Below are 23592 nucleotides of genomic sequence, written 5' to 3' on the forward strand. Positions count from 1 at the left end.
CAATAATTACAGAAAATAACATTTTATTCATAATAGGCATAAATTTAATAGAAAAAGTAATGTAAATGTTATTACTCTTATCAGTGCCTAGAAAAGAAGAAAAATATATTTAGATTTATTGTTATACAAATATATAGATCTGACTTCAGCAAACATCAAATGGCCGTTGTAATTTATTGAACCATGCCATTCATACTTTTACGAAAATTACTTTTAATTATATAAGGTGTTTTTCATTGTAGCATTGAGAAGTTTTGAACACCTATATGCAATCTGTATTATTGTGAAATGTATTTATGACTTATATTTATGCCCGGCATGGCCAGGTGGGTTAAGGCGATCGACTCGTTATCTGAGGGTCGTGCGTTCGAATCTCGGTCGCACCAAACATGCTCGCCCTTTCAGCCGTAGGGGTGTATAATGTTACGGTCAATCATACTATTCGTTGGTAAAAGAGTAGCCCGAGAATTGGTGGTAGGTGGTGATGACCAGCTGCCTTCCCTCTAGTCTTACACTGCTAAATTAGGGACGGCTAGCACAGATAGCCCTCGTGTAGCTTTGTGCGAAATTCAAAAACAAACAAAGACTTATACTTAAGACAAAGTAAATGCATGTCCCGTTGAGACAGTCATAAGTCTTCGGAGTTACAACGCTAAAATCAGGCGTTCGATTTCCCTCTGTAAACACAACTGATAACTCTATGTGGTATTGCTATAAAAAACATAATCGCACACAATAAAATAATTGCAAGTAAAATAATATTATGCATATAATATATATATATTCAACATAGATGACCTCTCGAGCTTCGGAGAAAGCTAAGTCATGTGCTTTTGAGTTTAACGTAAACATTGATGGAGGGCGTAATGAAAGTAAGTATGGAAGTAGAGGAGAAAGAGTGCGAAACATCAACGCTGTCAAGAGGATACCAGTTTGCAATTGATAGAGGGGGAACATTCACAGACATCTTTGCAAGATGCCCTAATGGTAAAATTAGGCTGATGAAACTTCTGTCGGAAGATCCAATGAATTATTCTGATGCTCCTACTGAAGGAATAAGAAGAATTATAGAGGAAGTGTGTTGAGTTTAGGTTTTAATTTAATGTTAATTTTACAGCCTGTGTTAATGATGAATATGTTGTACTGTTTTGAAGATTATAATTAAAATAGTTATTAGTCATTAATAGTTTCAATTTGTAAACTTGGAACATAAAAAAATGGATGGATGACAAGATTTCATTTTCACTTTCAAAGTCACTTTGTCAGTGATTGTTACTCCCTCTTCAAAATGTTTGGTAGCACTACATTATATACAAATTTTGTGTCCTGTTTCTAAAATCAGGAATAATACGAGATAGAATTCAGTGCTTAATATCACCACGGCCAATAAGATGATTTTGAAGTACATTAGATTAGCTGTGTTACATGATACATAGTGTAAAATAATTTTGCATTTTTTTACTTTTTGTATCTATTGGACAATGAGTCTGAAGACCAGTGCTAAGAAAACCATGTTCCATTCAAAGTATTATTCTGGTTTTATATTTGACAGAGTAAATGTTAATTCGTTTTTCAGATTAAATTTTGAAAAGTTCATTTGAAGGAAGCCAAACATTTATTTTATATAGTAAAGTTTTCAATTACATGAGTTTAAAGTTCAGAGTTTTCTTTCCCACAGAAATATTTATATCAAAATATTAACACTGTGTCATATTGAACAACATAAATGTAATAGACAACATGATGTCTGCAGTATTGTGTAATAATTTATTCCAAAATAGAACTATTTTGTTTTCCCTACTTTTATTTATGTACTTGGTTGCACTTTACCTTTCTATGTGGAAAGGAGAATCCATACTAGCCATATAGTTGCTATTCCCAGAGCTCCTGAAGTGTTAAATGTGTTATATAATCACTTGTGGAATTTACATCTATATATATTTTGAGGTCACTGAGGAATAAGTTGTTTTATTGAGATCAGTATCCAAGAAGAACACACAGTCATGTTGTGTATATGCTAGCACTGGAACTTTCAATAAAATTTGTTTAGTGATATGAATTCCTGGTCACTCTTCTCTTGTCCACCAAAAATGTGCATCAGCTTTAATGAAAACAAATAATGATACTTCAGTCATAAAGGAGTTTGCTACAAAGTGTCACTAATTGACACAAAACTGAAGAAACTGTGGTCTTATTGTTGGTTACAAGTTGAGACTAGTATTATAATGTTGGAATGTTGGTAGGAATCAATGTGGATTCCATCTTTTATCATAATTCCATCCTCATGGACATGGGTAAACCCTTTCCTGGTTTAACTTTCTAAAATTATTAACCTCTGAAGTACTATTTTTGGAAACAGTCTCAAATATGTGGCAAAACAACAAGAAATAGATTTTTTCATTGCAGTTTTTTTAGTATATGTTCTGTTAACTATTCAAAAGTAATAGAAGTATTACACAGGCAAATATAAGAAACTTGTACAAATCATTTCTAGTTATGAAAAGTTTTAGCCATACTTCCATTACTCAACTTGATAAGTCAGTATCTTGATATCAGGTGAAAAGTATTGAACAAGAAGGTGCTTTTCATTACATTAGACATTCATCTGTTCAAGGATGTGGAAGGACTCTGATGCAGGTATTCCTGTTCACTCATCTAAAATCAATACAGAATATTCATGCATCCTTCTTCCTAACAATTAGTGCTATAGATAACCCTGCATTTTGAAGGCTGTATAATTCTGTTCTTGAACATCTACTGTATTTAAGTGCTAGCTACATCCCTATTGCTACAGGGCTGCATATGCAAGGTTTATTTAATTAGATATGTATTACTTGTTTGTCCCCCACAGGTACAGCAGTAAGTCTATGGACTTCCAATGCTAAAATCAAGAGTTTGATTCTCCTTGGTGGACTCAGCAGATAGCCCAATGCAGCTTTGCTACAAGAAAACACACATAGTCACATTACTTGTTAATGTGATTATGAGTTACTTCTATTAGACTCGCTTGGCCATATGGTTACACAAGTATAATAGCATAGATAACCAATAGGTCTTTTAGCTTTTGCTGTGTGGAATCAAGACTGCATACACAATCTTCAGTCAGTCATCACAGATTTTTTGGCAACTTTGTTCTTGTTTTCAGATGCGGCTTGACAAAAGTAGCACTATACAGTTTCATTTTGCTTGCTGTGCTAGTGATCATTCTTGTGGAAATCTGGGTAGCTGGTCCTCTGTGATCACATAGCAACAATGGAACTTTATCTCTCCTCTGAGAAACCACTATTTGAACTAATTCTGTCTGCTTTCTAGACAAGAAATGGTGCTCTTTTCTTTCATTGGCTCTGTAACATTCTTACTCAGCACCAATGCACTCAGTCTTGCTGGTAGTAAACAACTGAACACCTTGTGTACATGTAGGTATGGTAAGTCCAAAAACATTTCACTGTTTTTGGGCTTGGTCTGTTCTCATTGAGGGACGTTTTTCTGTGGAGGTCATCTGTTGAATAGGCAAAAACTACTTAATTATTTCTGTGGTGTATCCATCCCTAGGATAATAACATTAGACCTCAAGCTATAGGTAACTGTATTTTTGTTCTTTGGCAGATTTTACTAAGATATAGAGCCTTGCACATCTAGTTACATTCAATCTACCATCATTTACCAGAAGAAAGTTGATGTTAACTGGCAAGAGTGATGGCTTCACTCAGAGTGCTGTACATAAGGCAGAATTAACCAGTGTCCTGGAAGCTTTTGTGTAATACAAGAAATTTATTACATTTGTATCTTACAAATAATGTCAATGTTACAATACTTGTAATTGCATCTATTTTGATGCATGGTTAGGTATGTATAGTTCATTTTGAAGAGGTTCTCTTGTTCACACTTAAAGCAAACACTTTGATTCTTCTTTCTAGAATAACATCCAGGTTGAGGTATTTTTAGCTGTGGCACAGGCATCATGGGCTGACCAGTAAAGCTCTGCCCATTAGCTGGGAACCTGTGTGATTGTACTGCAGTGACAAGATTTGTTTGTTACTGGTTTGCCCTTGGTGAAGTTCAAGCTTAACATGATGCCGTTCTTTCAGTGGGGCAGTATGTTCAGGTTTTATCCTTTCTTATAACCTATTTAAAGTCTTGACTTAGAACCTTGTCTCTGCAGAAACTTCTGTTATTAGGATGAGAAGATCTTTTGCACCAAAGTGGTACCTCATAGTCTCTTTGAAGAGTTTGTCAACTACAATGTCTTTATGATTTGCCAAAGCCATTTAAGGCTGTGCTTTCTCATGCAATTGGTGTATTTCTTTGACATAAGCACCCAAGTTCTAAGAAGAACCTCTTTTTTTAAGCCTTGATTTTGGACCAAAGGGCAGCTTAATTTTTCTCTGAGTGAAAACATTGACACATATATTTCTAACAGCCATTGCTCCTCTGCACATAATTCCTTCTGTTCATGATTCTTTTGATTCATACAAATTCCATTTAGAAGTGCAAACTTCAACTTTACAACTCAGGATTAGAAAAAAAACTTCTGAATAGCAATTCTTACTTTCATAGTCTCAAGTTTTTTCTTCCAACCTACTTACTCTGTAATATTCTAAGATTCATTAATGTATGTATCTTTGAGTAATCAAATAAGAGTTTAGGAATTGTGAGGTTTGCTAGAAAATGCTGTACAGAACAAAATCTGAATTTTTGTAACATTGATTAAGTTTGAAGCAAAGATGTTGGACTGTTGGACACAGTGTACTACAGAGTGAGACATTCTTTATTTTCTGCACTTGTACATAATAAGTATTGTGAAGAGCAAATATGTTTCAGCACCTTTAGTTGAACTACAGTGTTTAAAGTGAATCAGTATGATTCAGTCTTCAAAGTCCTCTTGCACCTGATTGAGTAAGCATGACATGATACAAAAAAGAATAACAGTTTACAGGCACTTTTTTTCAAATTATGGAATGATGTACTCCTGGGGAAAGACCTGGCTTGTTAGTGGAAGAGACAACTATCATATTCTATGCAGTATGTGCCGAGTAATAGCAATGTTTCATATGAGAAAGACTTTGTACTTTAATTCAATGACCTAATTTCATGGATAACAAGGGGAGCAGTAACCTAATGTCTTCATTGATGACTTTTTATATTAAGAACAGATATCCTGTATATTAAGAAATTTTTAAAATATTGTATATTAACCAAAGGAAAAGGAGACAAATGTTGAGCTTGCACATACCCAGTTATATTGCATTTCAGAAGGAAGGTAATATTGTGCACTTCTTTCAACTTTTAACAGTATAATTATATAAGTTTAAGAAGGATAATGTATTTGGTATAGGTGATCATTTCATCATGCCATTGTTAGTAGGGTTATGCTGTATTTTGATTTTTGTTATTCCATAAGTGATTTCATGTACTTGGACACATTTGAATAATCTCTATACTGAAAACATCAGCCCCATATTAAGTTGTCCTGAATTCAGTTGAAGCTGACCTGTTACTTTCATCTCTCCAGTGAAAAGTACATTAATTCTAAAATATTTTATTTTGTAAAACAAAACTGCAACATCCATGAAAATATCAGGTACATGGTACTTTCTTGTAATGAGGCATAAATCAGTAACTACAGTTTTTGTGTCATCACCTTCACATCCAGGACTGAATTCTTTATTTTTATTCATTTTTTGCATGACAGTTGTTTTATTTGTACAATTGATTCACACATATAATACCACAACCATGAACAAATTTTGTATTTAATGTCATAATAACTGTGCACTCTCACAAAAATATAGCCATGGATGTAAAATACTGTGTACAAATATACAAATATTGCAGGTTGTTGTTGACCGCTTGATGGTATACATTTGTAGTTATGGCAACATAAGCCATTGTCTGGCCAGCTGCCATGTCTGTCACCAGGTCATCATCAATGAACCAGTAAATTATACTACCAACTTGTAGTACAAAATAAATAATCACAGGGTGAACTAAGTTTAACTGAAACTTTTCAGCTAGTATTTATTTAACGTGGAGTAATAGTCATGCTGTATACTACAGAGTACTTCACAGCACACATAGATACACAAGTGCACACAAAGCCACAGATTCTAGCATTGCATATTGTGCCACCACCTGTTGATTAAAATCAGCCCACTATCAGTATGAAGGAAAAAATATAAGTGATACTTAGTGAAACAAAGACTTTCACTATAATTTTTCATAGTCTGATTCATCTTACGTACTGATTAAAAGTACAACTCTGTCAATGCACAGTTATAAACTTCACACATATTTGTATGTAAATGTTACTTGAATTTGTACATTCATACAGGCACAGGATGTAAGGTGGTTTGTTTTTTTCACATAAATATCCTTTGAGTTTTACTGTAAAATTCCATATAAGTTTTAAAAAATTAAGGATTCCTTAAGCCTTTCAGCTTCTTGAAGTGTTAGAAAATTTAACAAGTTTCTTGTTTTCATTGCAGTTGTAACTTTAGGTTTTACAACTACTAATATTAGATGTCTTACCTGAAATGTAACAAGTGGCTATCACACGTGATGTAGTGCTTACCTCCTGCTATGAAACACTGCCTGATAGTTCAGGAAGTAAGGAATGTTGCTTTATTTTAGTTATTAGTTTTTTCAGTCAAGTGACTACCCATTTTGTGGCCTGACAACTATTCTGAATTAGAATGATGACATCTTGATTGGTCATCAAAGCTGTCATGTTGCCTCTCTACTGATATTTTCTCAAGTTTTATAAAGAATTCAGAAATACCAAAGGGAAGTGAATCCTTCATAATGTGTAACTAGCCTAAGAAAAGAACCTCTATATTCCAAATCCAGTTATACGTTTGTCATGTGTATTACATGTGCAATAAATACCAATAAGTGTGAAATGTTTGAAGAGAACATGCATCATCCTAAACTAAAAGGAGGAGAAGCTTATGATAGGTGTAACATACACATGTAACTGAGCATCTGATGAAGCTACTGTTTATGCCCTGTTACTTATTTTTCATAAACATTTTTTTTATCATTGTTAGGCATATATACCTAAATAAGTATTGAATCATTTTGGCAAAACTAAAAATATATAATAAACACATATTTTGCAATAAAAACTTGATGCTACTGCACATTTTTAATGACTATGTTTAATGTTTAGTAACCAGCACCAAAATATTTACAGGAAACAGGCATCAGTATTTGCCCTTCAGATCCTATAGACACAAGCAAAATTGAATGGATTCGTATGGGAACTACAGTAGCTACCAATGCTTTGCTGGAAAGGAAAGGTGAAAGAATGGCTTTAGCAATAACAGCAGGTTTCAAAGATCTTCTTTTTATTGGTAATCAAGCAAGGCCAAATATTTTTGACTTGGTAAGCACGGTGCATTTAGGATGGTATCAAAATGCTAAAATTGTAAAATAAATTGTATAATTTTAAGCTTTCTATTAATTTATTTTTTTGGTGATTGCGTTCTGGTTTTTATGCAACTGTTTTATAAATTGTAGTATACATCAAAAAGTTGAAAGCTAGCTCCAGTTGTAGAATAGTTGTTAGATTATAATTAGGGATGGCAAAAACACTACAAAGGCACTATACAAATATATGTATCATAAAAAGTCAACAGAGAATTTTGGTGTAAAAGATGATTGCCACTCACTTTCATTTGTTTCTCTACCCAACAAGCCTTAAACCAATTCATCGCTAAGATACTAAACTGGAAAGTAACTAACTCACCAAAATGTTTTATCATCCTTCTTGTTTCACTCAAGATAACCTACTGTATGTTTCTGGGCAGTGCTTAATCAAAATAACTACTAGTAATTGAGAAACAAAAATTCTGTTTCTAGCATAAATTATGTTATTATTACTCTTCAATTTAGTCTTTTTTACAGGAACATGGTATTTCATTAAACATTTTTAATTACAGGATGAAACAGGAATCACCAGCCAATAACAAATGAACATTAGATGACTGTAACATGTTGAATACTAAGTGCTTTTATCAAAAAATTTGATCACAATTGATCAACCCCTATATTATGTATGAATTGAAGGAGTAAAAATATCATTGCACACAATATTAAATTTTATTACATACATCCTCAGAATAAACTAAATTTCAGTAAGGAGGAAAATGTCACAAAACAAGTAATAAAAAACATTTTGTAAATGTAAAATAATGTAAAGATAGAAATGCAAAAAGAATACAAACAAGAATATAGGAATGATATAGCTATGCACAAATTCATCATTACATGACTTTAAATATTAATATTTAATGTAACATTTCAGAATACATACTTGAGTTTAATATACCTACAGTTGGAAACTATATATTTCTGATTGTTGGTATGCAATTTTTTTTTTATCATAATATGATCATATCAAGGTAGGTATCAGTGTAGTGTAAATAAAGCCTAGGACTTAGGTGCAAGGAAAATTAAAGCAACTTGAGTCAAAACACATGTGATTATTACAGACTTTTACTACAAGGTCTGTTGAATTGACTGACTCTGTAACCATTTTGTACTCATGCATTTTATAATGTAACTTTAAATTTCAATACTGAAAGTCAAAGGGATGATCTATGTATAGCTGTATCATCCATATGTTCTTACTTGCATTGTTTTTGGTAGTACCATTACTAGATGATTTTGCATTCATAAAATGTTTTTTATTACTTATAAAAAGCTGGATTCAAGATATTAGCTTAGCATAAACTCTTGTTTTAATCAAAACCTTTTGTTTTTGGTTATGAATTTGCTTGTTCATATCAATACATATTTAGCACATTTAATTGTTTTTTGAATAATTTCACTTGTATTTCATGTGTAACTGTGAAATTAGTACATTTTTAAATTTTTAATACACAGTTTTGGAAATACTAATGGAAATGTCAATAAAATTGGTATGAAATGCAAATATTATGGAATTTGCTCCCTCTTTATTGTAGTAAAGTGAAATTCACCAAGTACAATCAGAAGTTGACAGTTCATAGTTTGGTTGACTGTTCCAACTAAGCAGACAGTGCTGTCTTTGCATAATATGTATCAAAAGGTAGTCAGATTAATTTCAAAAGTAGTGTTGTGAATGTACTCATGACTACCAGTACAGAAATGTTACAGAAGAAAAAAAAATGAATGTTTTGACTGAAATCTACTTCACATGACAGATTATCATGTTTCAGTGGGACATGTATGGAAACTAAGATAAGGTTTTTTTTTAAAACTAATACAAGCAAATGAGTTGATGTACGGTTTTTGTACATTTCTCTAATGACAAATTGACCATTTGGTTGTGAAGCAATAATTGACTCATTGTATTTAAGTTTTGTACCATTATCATGTGTTAAAAATTTAGCATAGATGTCCTAATTTTAACTGTATGCATACTAGAGTGGTCCTTTTGAGCATGTCATGATCATCTACAATGTTACATTCAAAATTTTAGTTGAACAACTTTATTCTCAGTAAAATTTGTGTGAAAACATAGTTGGTAATTAAAGTTTTATAGTATTTTAGTTTCAAGTTCATAAATTCAAAAGAAACCTTTAAAAATGGTTAATCTTTTTTTTTGTCACATGATATGCCTTAGCTCTGATTTTTTTCAGTTAAGAATTTTTTAAATTCAAAAATAAGTTTCATCAGTTTCCAACCAATTAAAAACGTGAACTATGATTATGGGAAGGAAGTAGACTTGGTGCCCTTAGATATTCAAAAGCTTCTGGTAAAGTGTCACATAAGATTTTTGAAGGTCACATCAGTAGGGATTGGGGAAATATTAATTAATTGGATTATAAGTTAGTTAATTGAGAGAAAGAAAGAAGTTGTTATTATTATTAAAGTCCAACCAAACAAGAGCCTTGCTAATAATAGAGTATTTTAGAGGTCAGTGCATGGACCTCTACTTTTGTTCTTAATTTACATTATTGTTATTGATAGGGGTATAATAAGTAAGTTGGTGCCATTAAGTTAGGTTACCTTTAACTGTATTGAGCTGTTGAAGTATTGCAGAATAACTTGGATGATTGGTAAGTTGGACAGTCGTTTGGCATATGATCTTTAATTGGATTACATGTTTAATATAGATATAAACTTGCTCAATAGTATGACTTAAAAAAGGATTTTGGCATAGTGGTAAATACATTACTTAAGCCATTGAGGTGGTGTTAATAGCACATGTACTAAAGCCAACAGAAGTGTTAAGTGTATTTATTTATATATGTGTATACATATATATATATACAGAGGATATTGATTTATTGAAAAGCTTTGTTAGAGTCCAACAGTAAACTGCAATTGTAATGTGATGGTCATTCCCACCATTCTTTGGTAAAAGAGTAGCCCAAGAGTTTGCAGTGGGTAGTGATGACTGGCTGCCTTCCCTCTAGTCTTACACCGCTAAATTAGGGATGGCTATTGCAGATAGCCCTGGTGTAGCTTTGTACAAAATTCCCAAAGTGGATGGTATTAGTATTTAATAATAACATCTGATCATAAGCTAACTATTTAAAAGGCTATTCTTGTTGTTTAATGATATTGTCAAAGTGGAATGTTTACTTTAAGGTGTTTAAAATGTTTATAAGTTAATCATAAATTAAAAGTGATGCATATGATAAACTAAAACAAATGGCAAAACTGCTGAGGGGCATAGCCAGAAATGGCCATTGAGGGTGGGTTAGTTTGAGTGCTTGATGCAAGTACTGCAGGCATGAAACCATGCTAGGAGGGTCTGGGGGCATGCTTCCCCCCCGGGAAATTTTTTATTGAAAACATGAAAGAAAAGCCTGAATTACGCATTCTGAGACAACCTTTTTGGCAAATTTTAGAATGGCACACTGAGGTGTTTGTCTTATTTTTTTAATCATAAATAAATATATGGGTCTACATATATAATATACAACTTAAAGTTATCAGGCCCAGCAAAGTAGGCCTCATTATACATTCACTGTGATATTAAAGTTGAACCAAACTGTGTTGTAGATGTCCTGGCAAGAACAAACTGGTGTTTGAGCCTTTCATAGATAATCAATTGTATTTCTCTAGTTCTGACAAAACTTGCTGCATTAAAAGAGTGTTCAATCACAAATTTGCATTTGACCATTTGTTGTGTGTGAAACTATCTACCATGCAATCACGGATCTTTATGAAACTTCACAGGTGGTAACTGAACTCGTCTAAAGAAGTTTGGGTCCATGGCGGGTTTAACACCCAACTCCCTCCCTGGCTATGCCCCTGAAGCTGCTAATACCTTTGTTTAATGTATTGCTTGAGTCTACTCTTAATTTTTCTATAGAAGAGTCTAAGTATGAAAATTAACATTGAGTATATTATTTTACTGATGATTATCTTTATGCTAGCATATAGCTCATCAGAAATGATGAGGTAAATACTACAACTCCCACCCCTTAGTGTACCTTAACCTCACATTTTGTAGCTCACTGAAATAAATAGATTTTGCAAAATCAAACATGACCAACAAAGAGACAGAATACTACTGTATAACATCCCATAATATTTAAAACACTATAATATCACATGGTACCTTTGTTCTCGACAGATTGACAAAAGAACCAGGATGTTCATAGAATAACTAGTGGTAAAAATCAGTTAGATTAACAACTTTTAATGTATAAAAAAATAACTTAATTCACAAATTGATTTATTTAAAATTGAATCAGTATTTTTACTATTTTGATAAATTTTATGCACTTGGCTCTAGGCTAGGTAATCTCACATTACATCTTTACTTTAGGCTTATTATATCACCATTCACTACACTTATACACTTTCATGGAACACCCCTTTGTAATTCTTTCACTAAAATCATAATGGGCAAACAGTTATTGAACTATTCTGTTTGAATAAATGCATTTTGGCTTTTATGAGTCTTCCTATTTTGAAAAATTATCATGTGATATGACTCATGTTAGCTTTCATATAGGTTAGATACTTTTGTGTTTAGTTTACAAAACATATTATTTTAATAACTATAGATCCATATAAACTCAAATTTCTCATTTTACAGTTGATGATATTTATACACTGACAAGCCATCATATCATCCCTTAAGTAATGTCCAATTTTAGGTTCAAAAAAAGAGAAAGGATTTCAAATACTATTAATGTTATTTAATCAATAATGTATGTTTTGCTATTATTAATTACTCCCTGCTAATGATTCACAAGCTTCTGAATGCCACTTCAATAAAATATTTGGGGTTTGCAGGTAAAGAATTTAGAGGGGAAGTTTTGACATCTTCATGTGTTCCAAGTTCTTTTCCATCAAGATAGTTCTTCAAACTGTGGAATAGATGATAATTTGGTGGGGCAAGGTCTGGAGAATAAGGAGGATGTGGAAGTTTTTCCTAGTCTAGCTCTTCAATCTTTGCAGATGTGATTCTTGCTGTATGGGACCGTGCATTATTCTGGTGTGACATTTACAATTGATCAAAGAAGGTCTCTTTTCTTTCATTGCAACATTCATGTGCTCTAACTGTTGACAGTAGAAGTATGATGCAATTGTTACATTGAGTGGCAGCAACTCAAAGTGGATCACACTAACAGTATCCCACCAAATGCTTAACAAGACTTTCCTAGGGTGGAGGTCCATTTTGAGTCTGTGCTTTAGCCAAATTACCTGCACTGAGCCATTGTCTGTGGCACTTAACATTTTTATAAAATATCCATTTTTCTCCTCCAGTCACTAACCTGTCCAAAATAGGTGATTTACATTCACGAAAGTGCAGAGAAGTGCAAATGCCCACCCTTGCTCTAAGGTTGGCTTCTGTCAAGCCATGGGGGACCCATTTTCCAAGTTTTAACACTTCCAATCTGTTGCAGATGACAGTGAATGGGTTGAATTAAGTTTCTGTGCTAGTTTTTCAACTGTCACAGCACCATAAACACCTTGAATGTTTCGTGTAGTTTCTGCTGCACTATTACCTTTTTTTAATTTCATAAAGCATTATATGCCTAATGTGCTCATTTGATGCATCTGCCTTTATAAGGATTTATTTTATTAATGATCTGAAAATGTGGAATTGGGTTAGTTTCTTTTATTTGTGTGAACATTTTTATACATGTCCTACTACATATTTTAGTCATTAAAGACTTCTACAAAGATAGAAATGATGATGCACTTTTTGTATTAAATTTATGACATTGCTTATGGAATGACCTGATATATTTAGTATATAATACACATTATTCTATTAACCATACATGTCGCTATTCAGTAACTGATATACATTTTTTTTCATATATAGCGTCATATTGATAACTGACAAACCATCCTTATTCATGCTTATAGTAAGGAAATTTCAAAATTTAATATGCTTTAAAACCTGATACAACACATCTTGTAAAAGCCTTTTCATAGCAATTAGTGAACATTTTTGAAACACCTATAAATGTTAAAAAATATTTGCATAAACTGTTGCTTGTACAGATAGTTGCTACCAATAAAGCAACTTGTCATGGATTAATATGAATACCTGAAGCCTTTGCCAAGTAAAATAAACATTCTCTGTGAGCTTAGCAGTGAGATGTAAGTTTATCTAACTTCCTAGGGAACATTTAATTGTTTAAAATATAAACTTGGTATGTTATGTAAAAACTCAACAATAAATCTCGGAAAACATTACAGTTGCTTACAGAAGACCATTGACAACTTGTTACAATTCATCTTGTAAATTTTTATGTGTATCACTCATGCATTTCATAATTATTTCTAATACTGTAAACATTCGACTTGAAATGATTTCAGTGACTTTATAATGTATATATTGTATCATTTAACACCTTCTCACCAACTTGTTTATTGTACAAATGTAAATGTTGATATAAGCTGTTCTTTTTTCTAATATACTTATATTTTGTAAATGGGAATAATATTTCACTGACATTAAGTTGTTTTAATCAATTACATCAGCAAATAAAATGCCCAGAGATGTTGTATGAAGATGTTATTGAAGTGGAAGAAAGAGTTTTGATACATCAGCAGGATTGTCAGCTAAACAAAAAATGTAATATCTGTATTGGCACTACTAATGAAAAGGTAAGAACATTTTATTAATTAATCATGTTCAAGTAATAACATAAATACATAGTTTCAAATTTGCAAGTATTTTTTTCTGTAGTAAATTACTGCACACAACTACAATTTTTATTTCTGTGGGGAATTTGAGGAAACTGAGCTGTAGGGCTCTGATTGAGCTTATAAAAGGTTGAGCCGTTGAGTTGGCAGTTAGCTTTAGTGATGTGATGTTTTTTTTTGTGTTATGACTAACACTAGTGCCATCGTGTTTGGTGGTTTTCTTATAATATTGTGTAGTAACTTTCCTATTTCATTTTGTGCTCTTGTGGCCATGATCTTTGTTAAAGAAAGTTGGTGTTCAAAAGTTCTATTTCATTTTTTTTCAACTTAATAATCTTCCACTTCTGATATCATTGTTGTATTACTTTTTCACATTATTAATTAAAAATATTTCAACATTAAATCCATGTAACTCTCACTAATGAATAAATTTTGTTCCTCTAACATTTGTACAAACCTGAATACTTGTAAATGACAACAAAATAAGTGTTGTTTTGCATATTTGCTTCCTTCTAAAATTTAATATGCTGATTTGTCTGGTTGTTGTAAATTTATTTTGTTCATATTTTTGTTCTCTTTTGTGTACATCAAATAGTGTTATCCAACATTTTCTGTAGTTCATTATATTACTCTAATTATATTATAAATATTCCATGTTCAATATACAAGACTGTTAAGCTTAGTAGTTAGTTTATTTAGTGATTCAGTATGTAACGATTATTTAATTTTCTTAATAAAAGTGTAAAAGTTAGTTATTTTAAAAGTAATAGTTTACAAGTTTGTTACATAATTCTGTATGAGTTGTATGTTGTGTATGCAGTTTGATTGTTGTTCTCAGCTTTAGCAATATTGTTGACATAACCTTACTTGAAGCTTCCAACTTTTTTTAGTTACATACTGGGGTATATGCAAAGTAATTGGCACCTGGGGTGAATCCTTCCTTTGGTACTCCCCCATAAATATTTTTAAAATTTAAACATGCAGGAAATTATATTTGTGTTTAAAGTAGATTTTTAAACAGTATGGTACTGTCATAAGCAAATTGAAACTAAGACAAATGCAGGACATTAACAATTCAGTGTACAGGTGATATTACATTTTATTTCATACAATAAACAGAGGAAATCCAATCTCAATGCTCAGAATATTCTTTGAAGGTAACTAGAGAGAATTCACTATCTCTGCTTTTGAGCCTTAATTTCTGCAAATTGATCAATTACCTGATCAAAATTCACCTTCTTTGCATATTCATATTCAACTAAAGTAAAGCCAGATTCATCAGTCTTGTCTGACTCATGAGTGAGCAAAAAACATTTTTATGAGTTTCAATTTGGAAAAACTTCTTTCACATGAAGCAGTGGAAACATAGAAGATCAAAAAGAATCTCAAACACAGTGAAAAGCTTAGCAGAGATTCACAAAAATCCTATTTGACAATAAACTCCAGAAACTGCAATGCTGTCCATTTCTTTGCCTCTTCAACATTGATTTTGGCAGATTTCAAATGCCTCTGAAGCCATCCAAATTCCACACTGATATCTTCATTAGAGAAGTCATTGAAAATCTGAGTCAAATTTGGAATACACTTCTGAAGTTCTTTGTCTGTTGCAACAACCAAAATGTTTGGTTGAATAACAGCAAATATTGACAGAATTTGATTCAGTGCCTTAGAATGAGTTTTGATGAAACTGATTAAGACATTCAGACATAGCTCTTTTTTACTTTCTCTGCAGTGTGAGACCAGTATTCTTTCCCATATCTTCTGGCATCCTTTCTCAGAGCTTTATTCTCCTTCTCTCCACAAGGGTGTCTATTTCCTCACACTTTTTAGTGGCATAATGAATAGCACTCTTCACAATTTCATTGTGCTGATCTTTAAGAAACAGTTTTAGAGCTTGGAGCTTGATAATGCAATTTTCAAGGAAGATTTTAAGTGTTTGGAAATAATTTTGTTTAAGATTAATTTCTTTCAGGACTTGATACCAGAATGAAAGGCAACTTAAAAAAGAGAAACTACATACAGCAGACAGCAAAATTTCAGCTGATCCTCTTGTGTCCACATTTTCTTTAGGATCTCATGGTACTTCAAGAGTTGAGATCAGATTTTTAAAATTTCCTGTCATTGGGTTCAGAGTGTCATAATGAGCACTCCATCTTGTCTGGGAAAGTCTTTTTACTGTCATGCCTACATTCTCTATCAGCATTTCCCATCAATGAAATGAGACTAAAAAGAAGGAATAGACTCTCCAAGGCTCAAAAAAAAAGTCACACATGAATAAATGCTTCCAAATGAGTGTACTCTGTAAAGGTTCAGAGAATAATTTGCACAAGGCACAAACAAAGTTTTGTATTAGTCTCTCTGATCTGTGACTGAACACCACCATGAATCCCAGTCATAGTTGCAGCATTGTCTTATTTTTGACCATGGCACAGGTTTTTGTTCAGTCCATCTCTCTCCAGACATCTCAGGAAATCCTCTGTGAGCTCAGCAGCAGTCCCTCTGGCAATAGGGAAGAAACCCAAGAATGATTCCTTTATTTCAACTTTGTCACATTTAATGTTGATGTATTTGATTATTTTACACATATGATCAGTGTGGGATACATCAGGAGTGCTGTCAAAAAGAATCCCAAAATACTTTGCTCTTGATATCAGTCACTGTTTTCTCCTTTTTATCTTTGTTGGAATCACTAGGTCAATTTCATTTCTTATAAGGATGTTTTCTACAAAATTTCAAAATCAAAAGGTATAAAGCACCAACATGCATAACATGCAGGAACTATTATGACTTGAAATACATTAACTGAAATATTGTCTGTGATTATTTTTTTTTTGGTTTTGGGGGGGGCTTAAGTGCAAACACAACTCCTAAAAAACAGAAAACTATGAGCATTACCCAAAATAACTAGATCACTGACAAAATGAGAATTAAAAGTATAATTAAGAGTATATTAAGTAAATAAAGAAGTAAAAAAATTATTATAACAGAAAAGCTTTAAAAAATGGTTCTCAAACTTTTCTAACCAGATACTCATTGAGTTATCAAGTTATCATCCCAGACAAGCAGAGACAATTAGTTATCAATGCCATTGCATTAACACTAATTCATTATAGTATGGTATAATGGTAGCTATTATAAATAAATAATTATTATAATAGTTTGAACACTTTTGATTTTTTTTTCTTACTTTGGCAAATTTTTCATTTGATCTGAAAACTTGTACTGGTATTTTGACAATCCCAATGGCACTCCCCTCCTGGCTGTCACCTGGGGCAAACTGCCTCCCTTTAGTACTCCACTGGTTATGTATAATATTGTTGCTACTAGAAGGCTTGATAGTTCTAGATTTATTTTTTGTTGCATGTTTAAAAAAATAGAAAAAAATTGTGAAAGAAAACATGAAGTAAGCTGGTGTGTGAGTGATTAGTGTAAATAGGTGATCTGTATGGTGCATCTTTTTAGTAGTGTATATATAGTAATGTAAATATAGGGGTTGTTGAGCTAAGGGTACTTCTACACTAGGTTTTTGACTTGGTGGCAGTAATTTTGACAATAAATGAACAGTGTGTGCTCAACTTGCTTTTAAAATGGTATATATATATTCAGAACAAGTTAAATATGTACAAAAATTCTTTACATTATGAAAATTATAGATGTATCTTAAACACTATACAGATTTTTTCTTGTCAAAAGACCATTTAGTCCAATTCAGTTGCTTTAGAATTCAATAAGCAAGCCAAATTACTTTTTCTATCTTCATCAGTATAGTATCCATGTATAATTTACTTAATTGTTGTGTGAGATACCATAACTGCATTCCTGAACTTCCAATAATAGTCTATTTTTCATTTTTTATATTTGTTTACCTTTTGTAAAAGTTCACACGAGTGGGTTCAGTTAGTTTAGAACATTCTTTGATAAGACAAATTATGTTCCTTATTTCTTTCAAACTATTAATCTCACTCTAACATATCAGTCATCAGGCCATTTACTCCTACATTAAAATTACATTTTCTAACTTCCCTCTGACTTAATTTCTCTTTTATGTAACTTTACTTTCACAGCTATTTATGTATCTCACTTAGGCCTATTAGAAATATCTAGAGCCTTCACATCAACAAATTGCAAACACAAAATAATTAATAATACTTCCTACACTGAACAGCCTTTTATATCTGATGGTTTCACAGCTGTGTTGTAAGAACAGATATGGGGAAAATAATTGTCAGTTGGGTTACAAAGTAACTGAACAAGCCTGTATGGACTTGATGAAAAAATATACAATTATTTAAAGATCTGAATACAACTGTGGCAACCAATAAAAGAAGTGAAGTCAGAAAATGTTAACTTAGTGAAAGTGAAGTTAGACAGACAACAAAGATAAAAAGATATAACTGATTTTGTCAAAGGATGTTCTAAAGAAATGCAACCCACCTGTGTTGACTATGATGAAAATTATTATAATAATTTTATTATGGACTTTATATAGTTTATCAGTAAGATAATATATATATTTTACAAGTAATTACATTTATGCATTTATCTTACTCTGAAGTTATATATATAATGTTTTTTTCTATTAATTTTTGATGAATTTTATACATTTTTGCAGCTAGAAATGTGGACTCCTGTAAATTTAGAAAAATTAAGAATAGATTTGGAGAACACATTGAGCAAGGGTATTAGCAGCTTAGCCATTGTTTTGGCTCACTCATATATGTAGGTATCAGTTATGGTCTATGATCAACTTATAAATTTTTTAAGTAATTGATGTATATGTTGTGGGGAATATTTATTTTTCTAATTTTACATGCTGTTATTTATGGATATAAATAAATGTGATCTTGATGATTAACTGTATAAAAGTACACTACAAAAAAGGCATACAAAATGTTTTATAGGATTAAGTGTAGTTGAATTTGTAATGTAAATACATTACATAATAATTTTTTGTAGTTTTATAGCTATTAAACAGTTTCTAAACTCATAATGATATTGGACTAAAAATTCATTTTTGGTGTTAAGAAAATAAAACTGTGGCTTCACATTTACAATAATAATCAAGCATAAACTAACTTTGTAAACATGAATTTCCTTGTATTGTGTAGCTATTTTACCTGTCTCACCAACTACGGTTATAAATGCAATGCAAGGTGTTACTAGTATGTTTACATATGTTTAAAACTTGAAAAATATTATTTTGTTTATATTATATAGCATAGTAATATAAGCACTGATTGTGTTCAAAATATTTTCTGATAACAATGACATTGAGACAGTAATATCTGTCAACTAAATTTGGGATATATGGCAAATAATTGTGGAATACACTTGTAATACATATATACATATATATACACACATATAGGATTTTCAAGATTTTATCATAGAAAATATGAAAAATAATAATTTGTACATATTATTATTTGTAGTTGATTTAAATAGAGCAATACATTTTCTTTTTATTCTACCATACATATCACAATTTGTGAAATATGTTTTTATATATTGGTATTGTCCAGATGTCCTGTATTATTTGTCATATATCAGTCAGATTGTGTGGTTGTCTTTTAACATTCTTGATTTCTATAAAAACCCATATATCCTTAACAGTATTCATGTTTGGATTTTGTGCATGGCATACCAAGCCAAGGTTGTGTGTTCTATCAGCCTCTTCTTTTACCACCATGTATAATTTAATCTTATTTATTGAATACATAGAAACAATCAGTATTTTGCTGGAAGAAGAATCCGTAATGAACAGTTCTTGTTACTAAGGGAATGATACGATGAATCAGAATTAGTTTGTGTATGTTAAACGTCAAATGATGTAAGTTTTATGTAGATTTCTATCATCATTGGATGACATCCAGCCTACATTTGTATTGGTGCTCCAGCATACTTCACTTTTATTTTCTGAATACATGATGCTGTTCTCCTCTCTGCCATTTAACAACCTGTTTTTGATTGTTCCCATACAACGTAAGTTTTAAATAAACTTTTAAGAGGACTATGAACTTTAATTCTTTCACTGTGTGAAGTGTTACACTATTGTCAGTCTTTTGGTTTAATTATCTTTATTAGAGTGTCTTGTATCACATAGTTACTTAACTCTTTCACTCAGGGTATTTCGAAGTGCAGCCCCCCAGTGGCTGAGCAGTATGTCTGCAGACTTACAACGCTGAAAACCGGTTTCGATACTCGTGGTGGGCAGAGCACAGATAGCCCATGGTGTAGCTTTGTGCTTAATTCAAAACAACAAAGTGCATACCACAATTTTTTAGAAAATTATATTTAATTTTTTAGAAAATTATTATCAATGTATACAAATAAAATTGGAATTAAAACATAGCAAATAAATTAAATTTTAATAATGTTTAAGTTTTAAGATTTTAATTTTATAACAAAATATTGTAAAATTCTCAATCTTCCCTAGTATGAGAACACTGATGACAAGTACAAAATTCTATATAAATTATTTATTATAAAATAGATATTACTCAAGCAAAGCATAATTTTTACAGTTTTCAATTTTATTTACTTAGGCAGCCATAAATTAGAAAACTAGAACCATTTGTTACACCCATCTGTCATATCCTCTTTAACATATTGCCAGTTGTTTTTCACTGTTTATAATCTATGGAAAGACAAAGTTTTAATCTGTCAAGTAACATATGTTATTACATCGTTTTCTGTACAGACAACTGTTTTGTTTCAGCCCAACTTTTATTCCCACAGGAAATGCATTGATGAACTTTAATGAATTTTTAATATCCCTTATCTCATAGTTAGAAAGATTAAAAAAATCTCTTTTCTGTCTGTATTCTTAGATGCAGTATTTTATTAAGTATTAAATTATTTATTGTGGTAACATTTTTAGTTTTAGAAAGTAATTTCAAGTTTTATTGACTGTCTTCAACAAAAAAAAAAAGGTTTGTACTTTGTTTCTTGCTTTTCATAATAAAAATTCTTAACAAGATATGCTTGCTAGTATCTCGTGTGTTACATAATTTGATGGGTAATGTGAAGTACAGGTTTGCTGAGTGATTTACAACACATGAGGCAGGATTATTAACTAGACATGGTTCAAAAAGCAATAAAATAGTAAAATTAAGTATAAATAGATATATACTTTTACAAGCTTTAAACTAGTTAGGATAAACACTTGTAATTTCCTATTATGATTTGCAATCATTCCAAAAAGACAAAAATAGTAACTTAAAATTAATTCCTGTTTTTTATGGTGGTTATGAGGTTGGTCAAATCAACTGACATGGTATAGAGTAATATTATAGAAAATAACAGATAAAACATACATTTTCTAAAAAACAAACATTTGATATAATGAATGACAACTCTGGAGAAGTACTTTGAAACTTCATTGTTGATACCAAACAGGATAAAACAACACTACTCATTTTATGCCACCTTTTTCAACCTTTAAAGAACATAGAACACTCAATATCCTGACTTCATGTAATTATGGACAAAGTTTTGGCTAAAATACTTAATTAAAAATTCAGATTTTTTTGGCTACAAAAGACTTTTCATGTTTACTGAAAGTTTGCAAAATTTCCTGAAGATATGTTAATCACTTTTGTAGATGTATATATACTAGCTAGAAGTTCATGTGAAATATCTGAGCCCATTGTGATAGGGTTAAGGAGATTGATTACAACTTTTTGATAATTTTTTAGTAGTATGATCTTTTAATACATATAAATAATATTAGTAAATTATGGCAGAGAAATAAAATGCATTTGGACAGCAGTGTAAGTCACATAAAATATGTGAGCAGGATTAAAAGTTTCATTTACTGACATATGTTTTATTTGATAACTATTTATTTCAAGTGTTAATTTATGACGTTCATAAATTATTTTTGAAAACATATAAGCTGTATAAAGAAAATTTTAAAATATTTTTTTAGAAAATAGATTTAGTTATCAGTTTTACTTCAATTGCTAGTCTAATTTAGCTACATACATAGTTGTAGAATATAGTGCCCAACAATTGTCTATATAAGGGTCCAAAGATGCTCCCACATTTTATTTTGCCTAAGGCCTCACAAACTCTATATCTGGTCTTAAATTGAACTATTGGTATGCATAATAGTGACTGATGCATTACAAGATGTACTGAATTGTGGTTGTATAATGTTACAGGCACATAACAAGACACATTCAGCCTCATAGAAATACTAACTGCCACTACTGAAAAACGGAAAGGCAGCTCTTTTTCCTTTGTTCAGTGGCCATGTATGATCTGTGACTTGGTTGTTTAAATTAGTAGATCTGACAACCTTTTCCACCTGTTTTCTCTCTCTTAAGCTTCTTGTCTCTTAAGATAGCTGGTATATTAACCTGAGGGTGACTAAGAAGGTTGAAACATTATTCTCTATTTTAATAAAATTTTAATACCTATACCAGCCACCTTGAGATACACTTTTACTTCAAATGGGTTTCTTGTTATCACAAAGCCTCTTGTCTGTTATTTTTTTAGGTATTGTTGGTCAAAGTGAGCATGTTGCAACCTTTTTGAAGAATTACACTCAAAATTTGATTAAACTACCTCATTATCAATGCATATCAATAAATTACTTGGCATAAGAGCATCATTTATAATTAAAATTTTGATATTATACAAATTTTATTTTCACACTTCAAAAGAAAATATTTAGATAAATTCTCAGTCTTCACTTGTTTGTATCATATGACATTTATGTGCTTCAAATTGTTTATTTTAATTATCCTCTATGATTTTATAACATTCTGTGGAACTTCAAATTTATACTGTATGTATCTTCAAGCTAATATTCAGTTTGTATGACAAAAGTTTTTGCTTTATAAAGTTTTAGCAATAAACTGAAGGCCACATACCACACCCCTCCAAGTACTTTACTGAAAGTTCTGGAGTTTGGAACTGTTGAGATGACAAATTTTGAATAGTTTGCCAGTACTTGAACTCTGCTTAACCATTTTGAGAATTACTTAATCTGTTTCTAGCTTAGTTAGCTGGATGGATTATATTAGTGTTCTATTATATATATTAATCTGTAATTGACTTAGAGTGTACAGTTGTTCAAGAAAGAACAAAAGGACAATTTAGATTACTTTTTTATGTGGTGGTTACAAGGTCATTCAAATTGACTAAGACTAACTCAGTTAGTGTTAGGTTAAAAATGATAGCAGATTGAATGAATAAAGTTTCACTGAAAACTTTTGATATTCATTTAGAAGTTTCTAGAGGTTATGCAAATAAAATTTGAAAATTATAAAATAAAAATAAGTATTTCTATTATTAACATGAAAATTGCCTTTTGCTGGAATTGACTCAATAATGACATCTTAAATTTGCAGACAAAGCTTTCATAGAAATGCTTTATTAAAACATATCTCTAATCTTTATTAAAAGCTTACCAAATTTCTTGAAGTTATACTTACTGTATTAAAAGTTAAAATATGTATAGTGTCATGGTTACAT

The 23592-nt window shown here is 31.3% G+C and overlaps 1 protein-coding gene across 1 annotated transcript in view; it reads left to right on the forward strand.

Moving 5' to 3' along the window:
* Positions 1–794: 794 nt before the first annotated feature.
* The window catches only part of LOC143237662 (5-oxoprolinase), a 214426-nt gene continuing 191628 nt past the window's right edge, over positions 795–23592 (forward strand). Inside the window, exons 1-4 of the mRNA XM_076477158.1 lie at positions 795–1076; positions 7193–7384; positions 13945–14070; positions 18722–18828. Of these exons, the coding sequence (XP_076333273.1) occupies positions 855–1076; positions 7193–7384; positions 13945–14070; positions 18722–18828 (647 nt within the window). The 5' untranslated portion in view covers positions 795–854. The remainder of the gene's footprint in view (positions 1077–7192; positions 7385–13944; positions 14071–18721; positions 18829–23592) is intronic.

Source organism: Tachypleus tridentatus, chromosome 13 (genome assembly GCF_004210375.1).
Source record: "Tachypleus tridentatus isolate NWPU-2018 chromosome 13, ASM421037v1, whole genome shotgun sequence".
NCBI classification, from domain to species: Eukaryota; Metazoa; Arthropoda; class Merostomata; order Xiphosura; family Limulidae; genus Tachypleus; species Tachypleus tridentatus.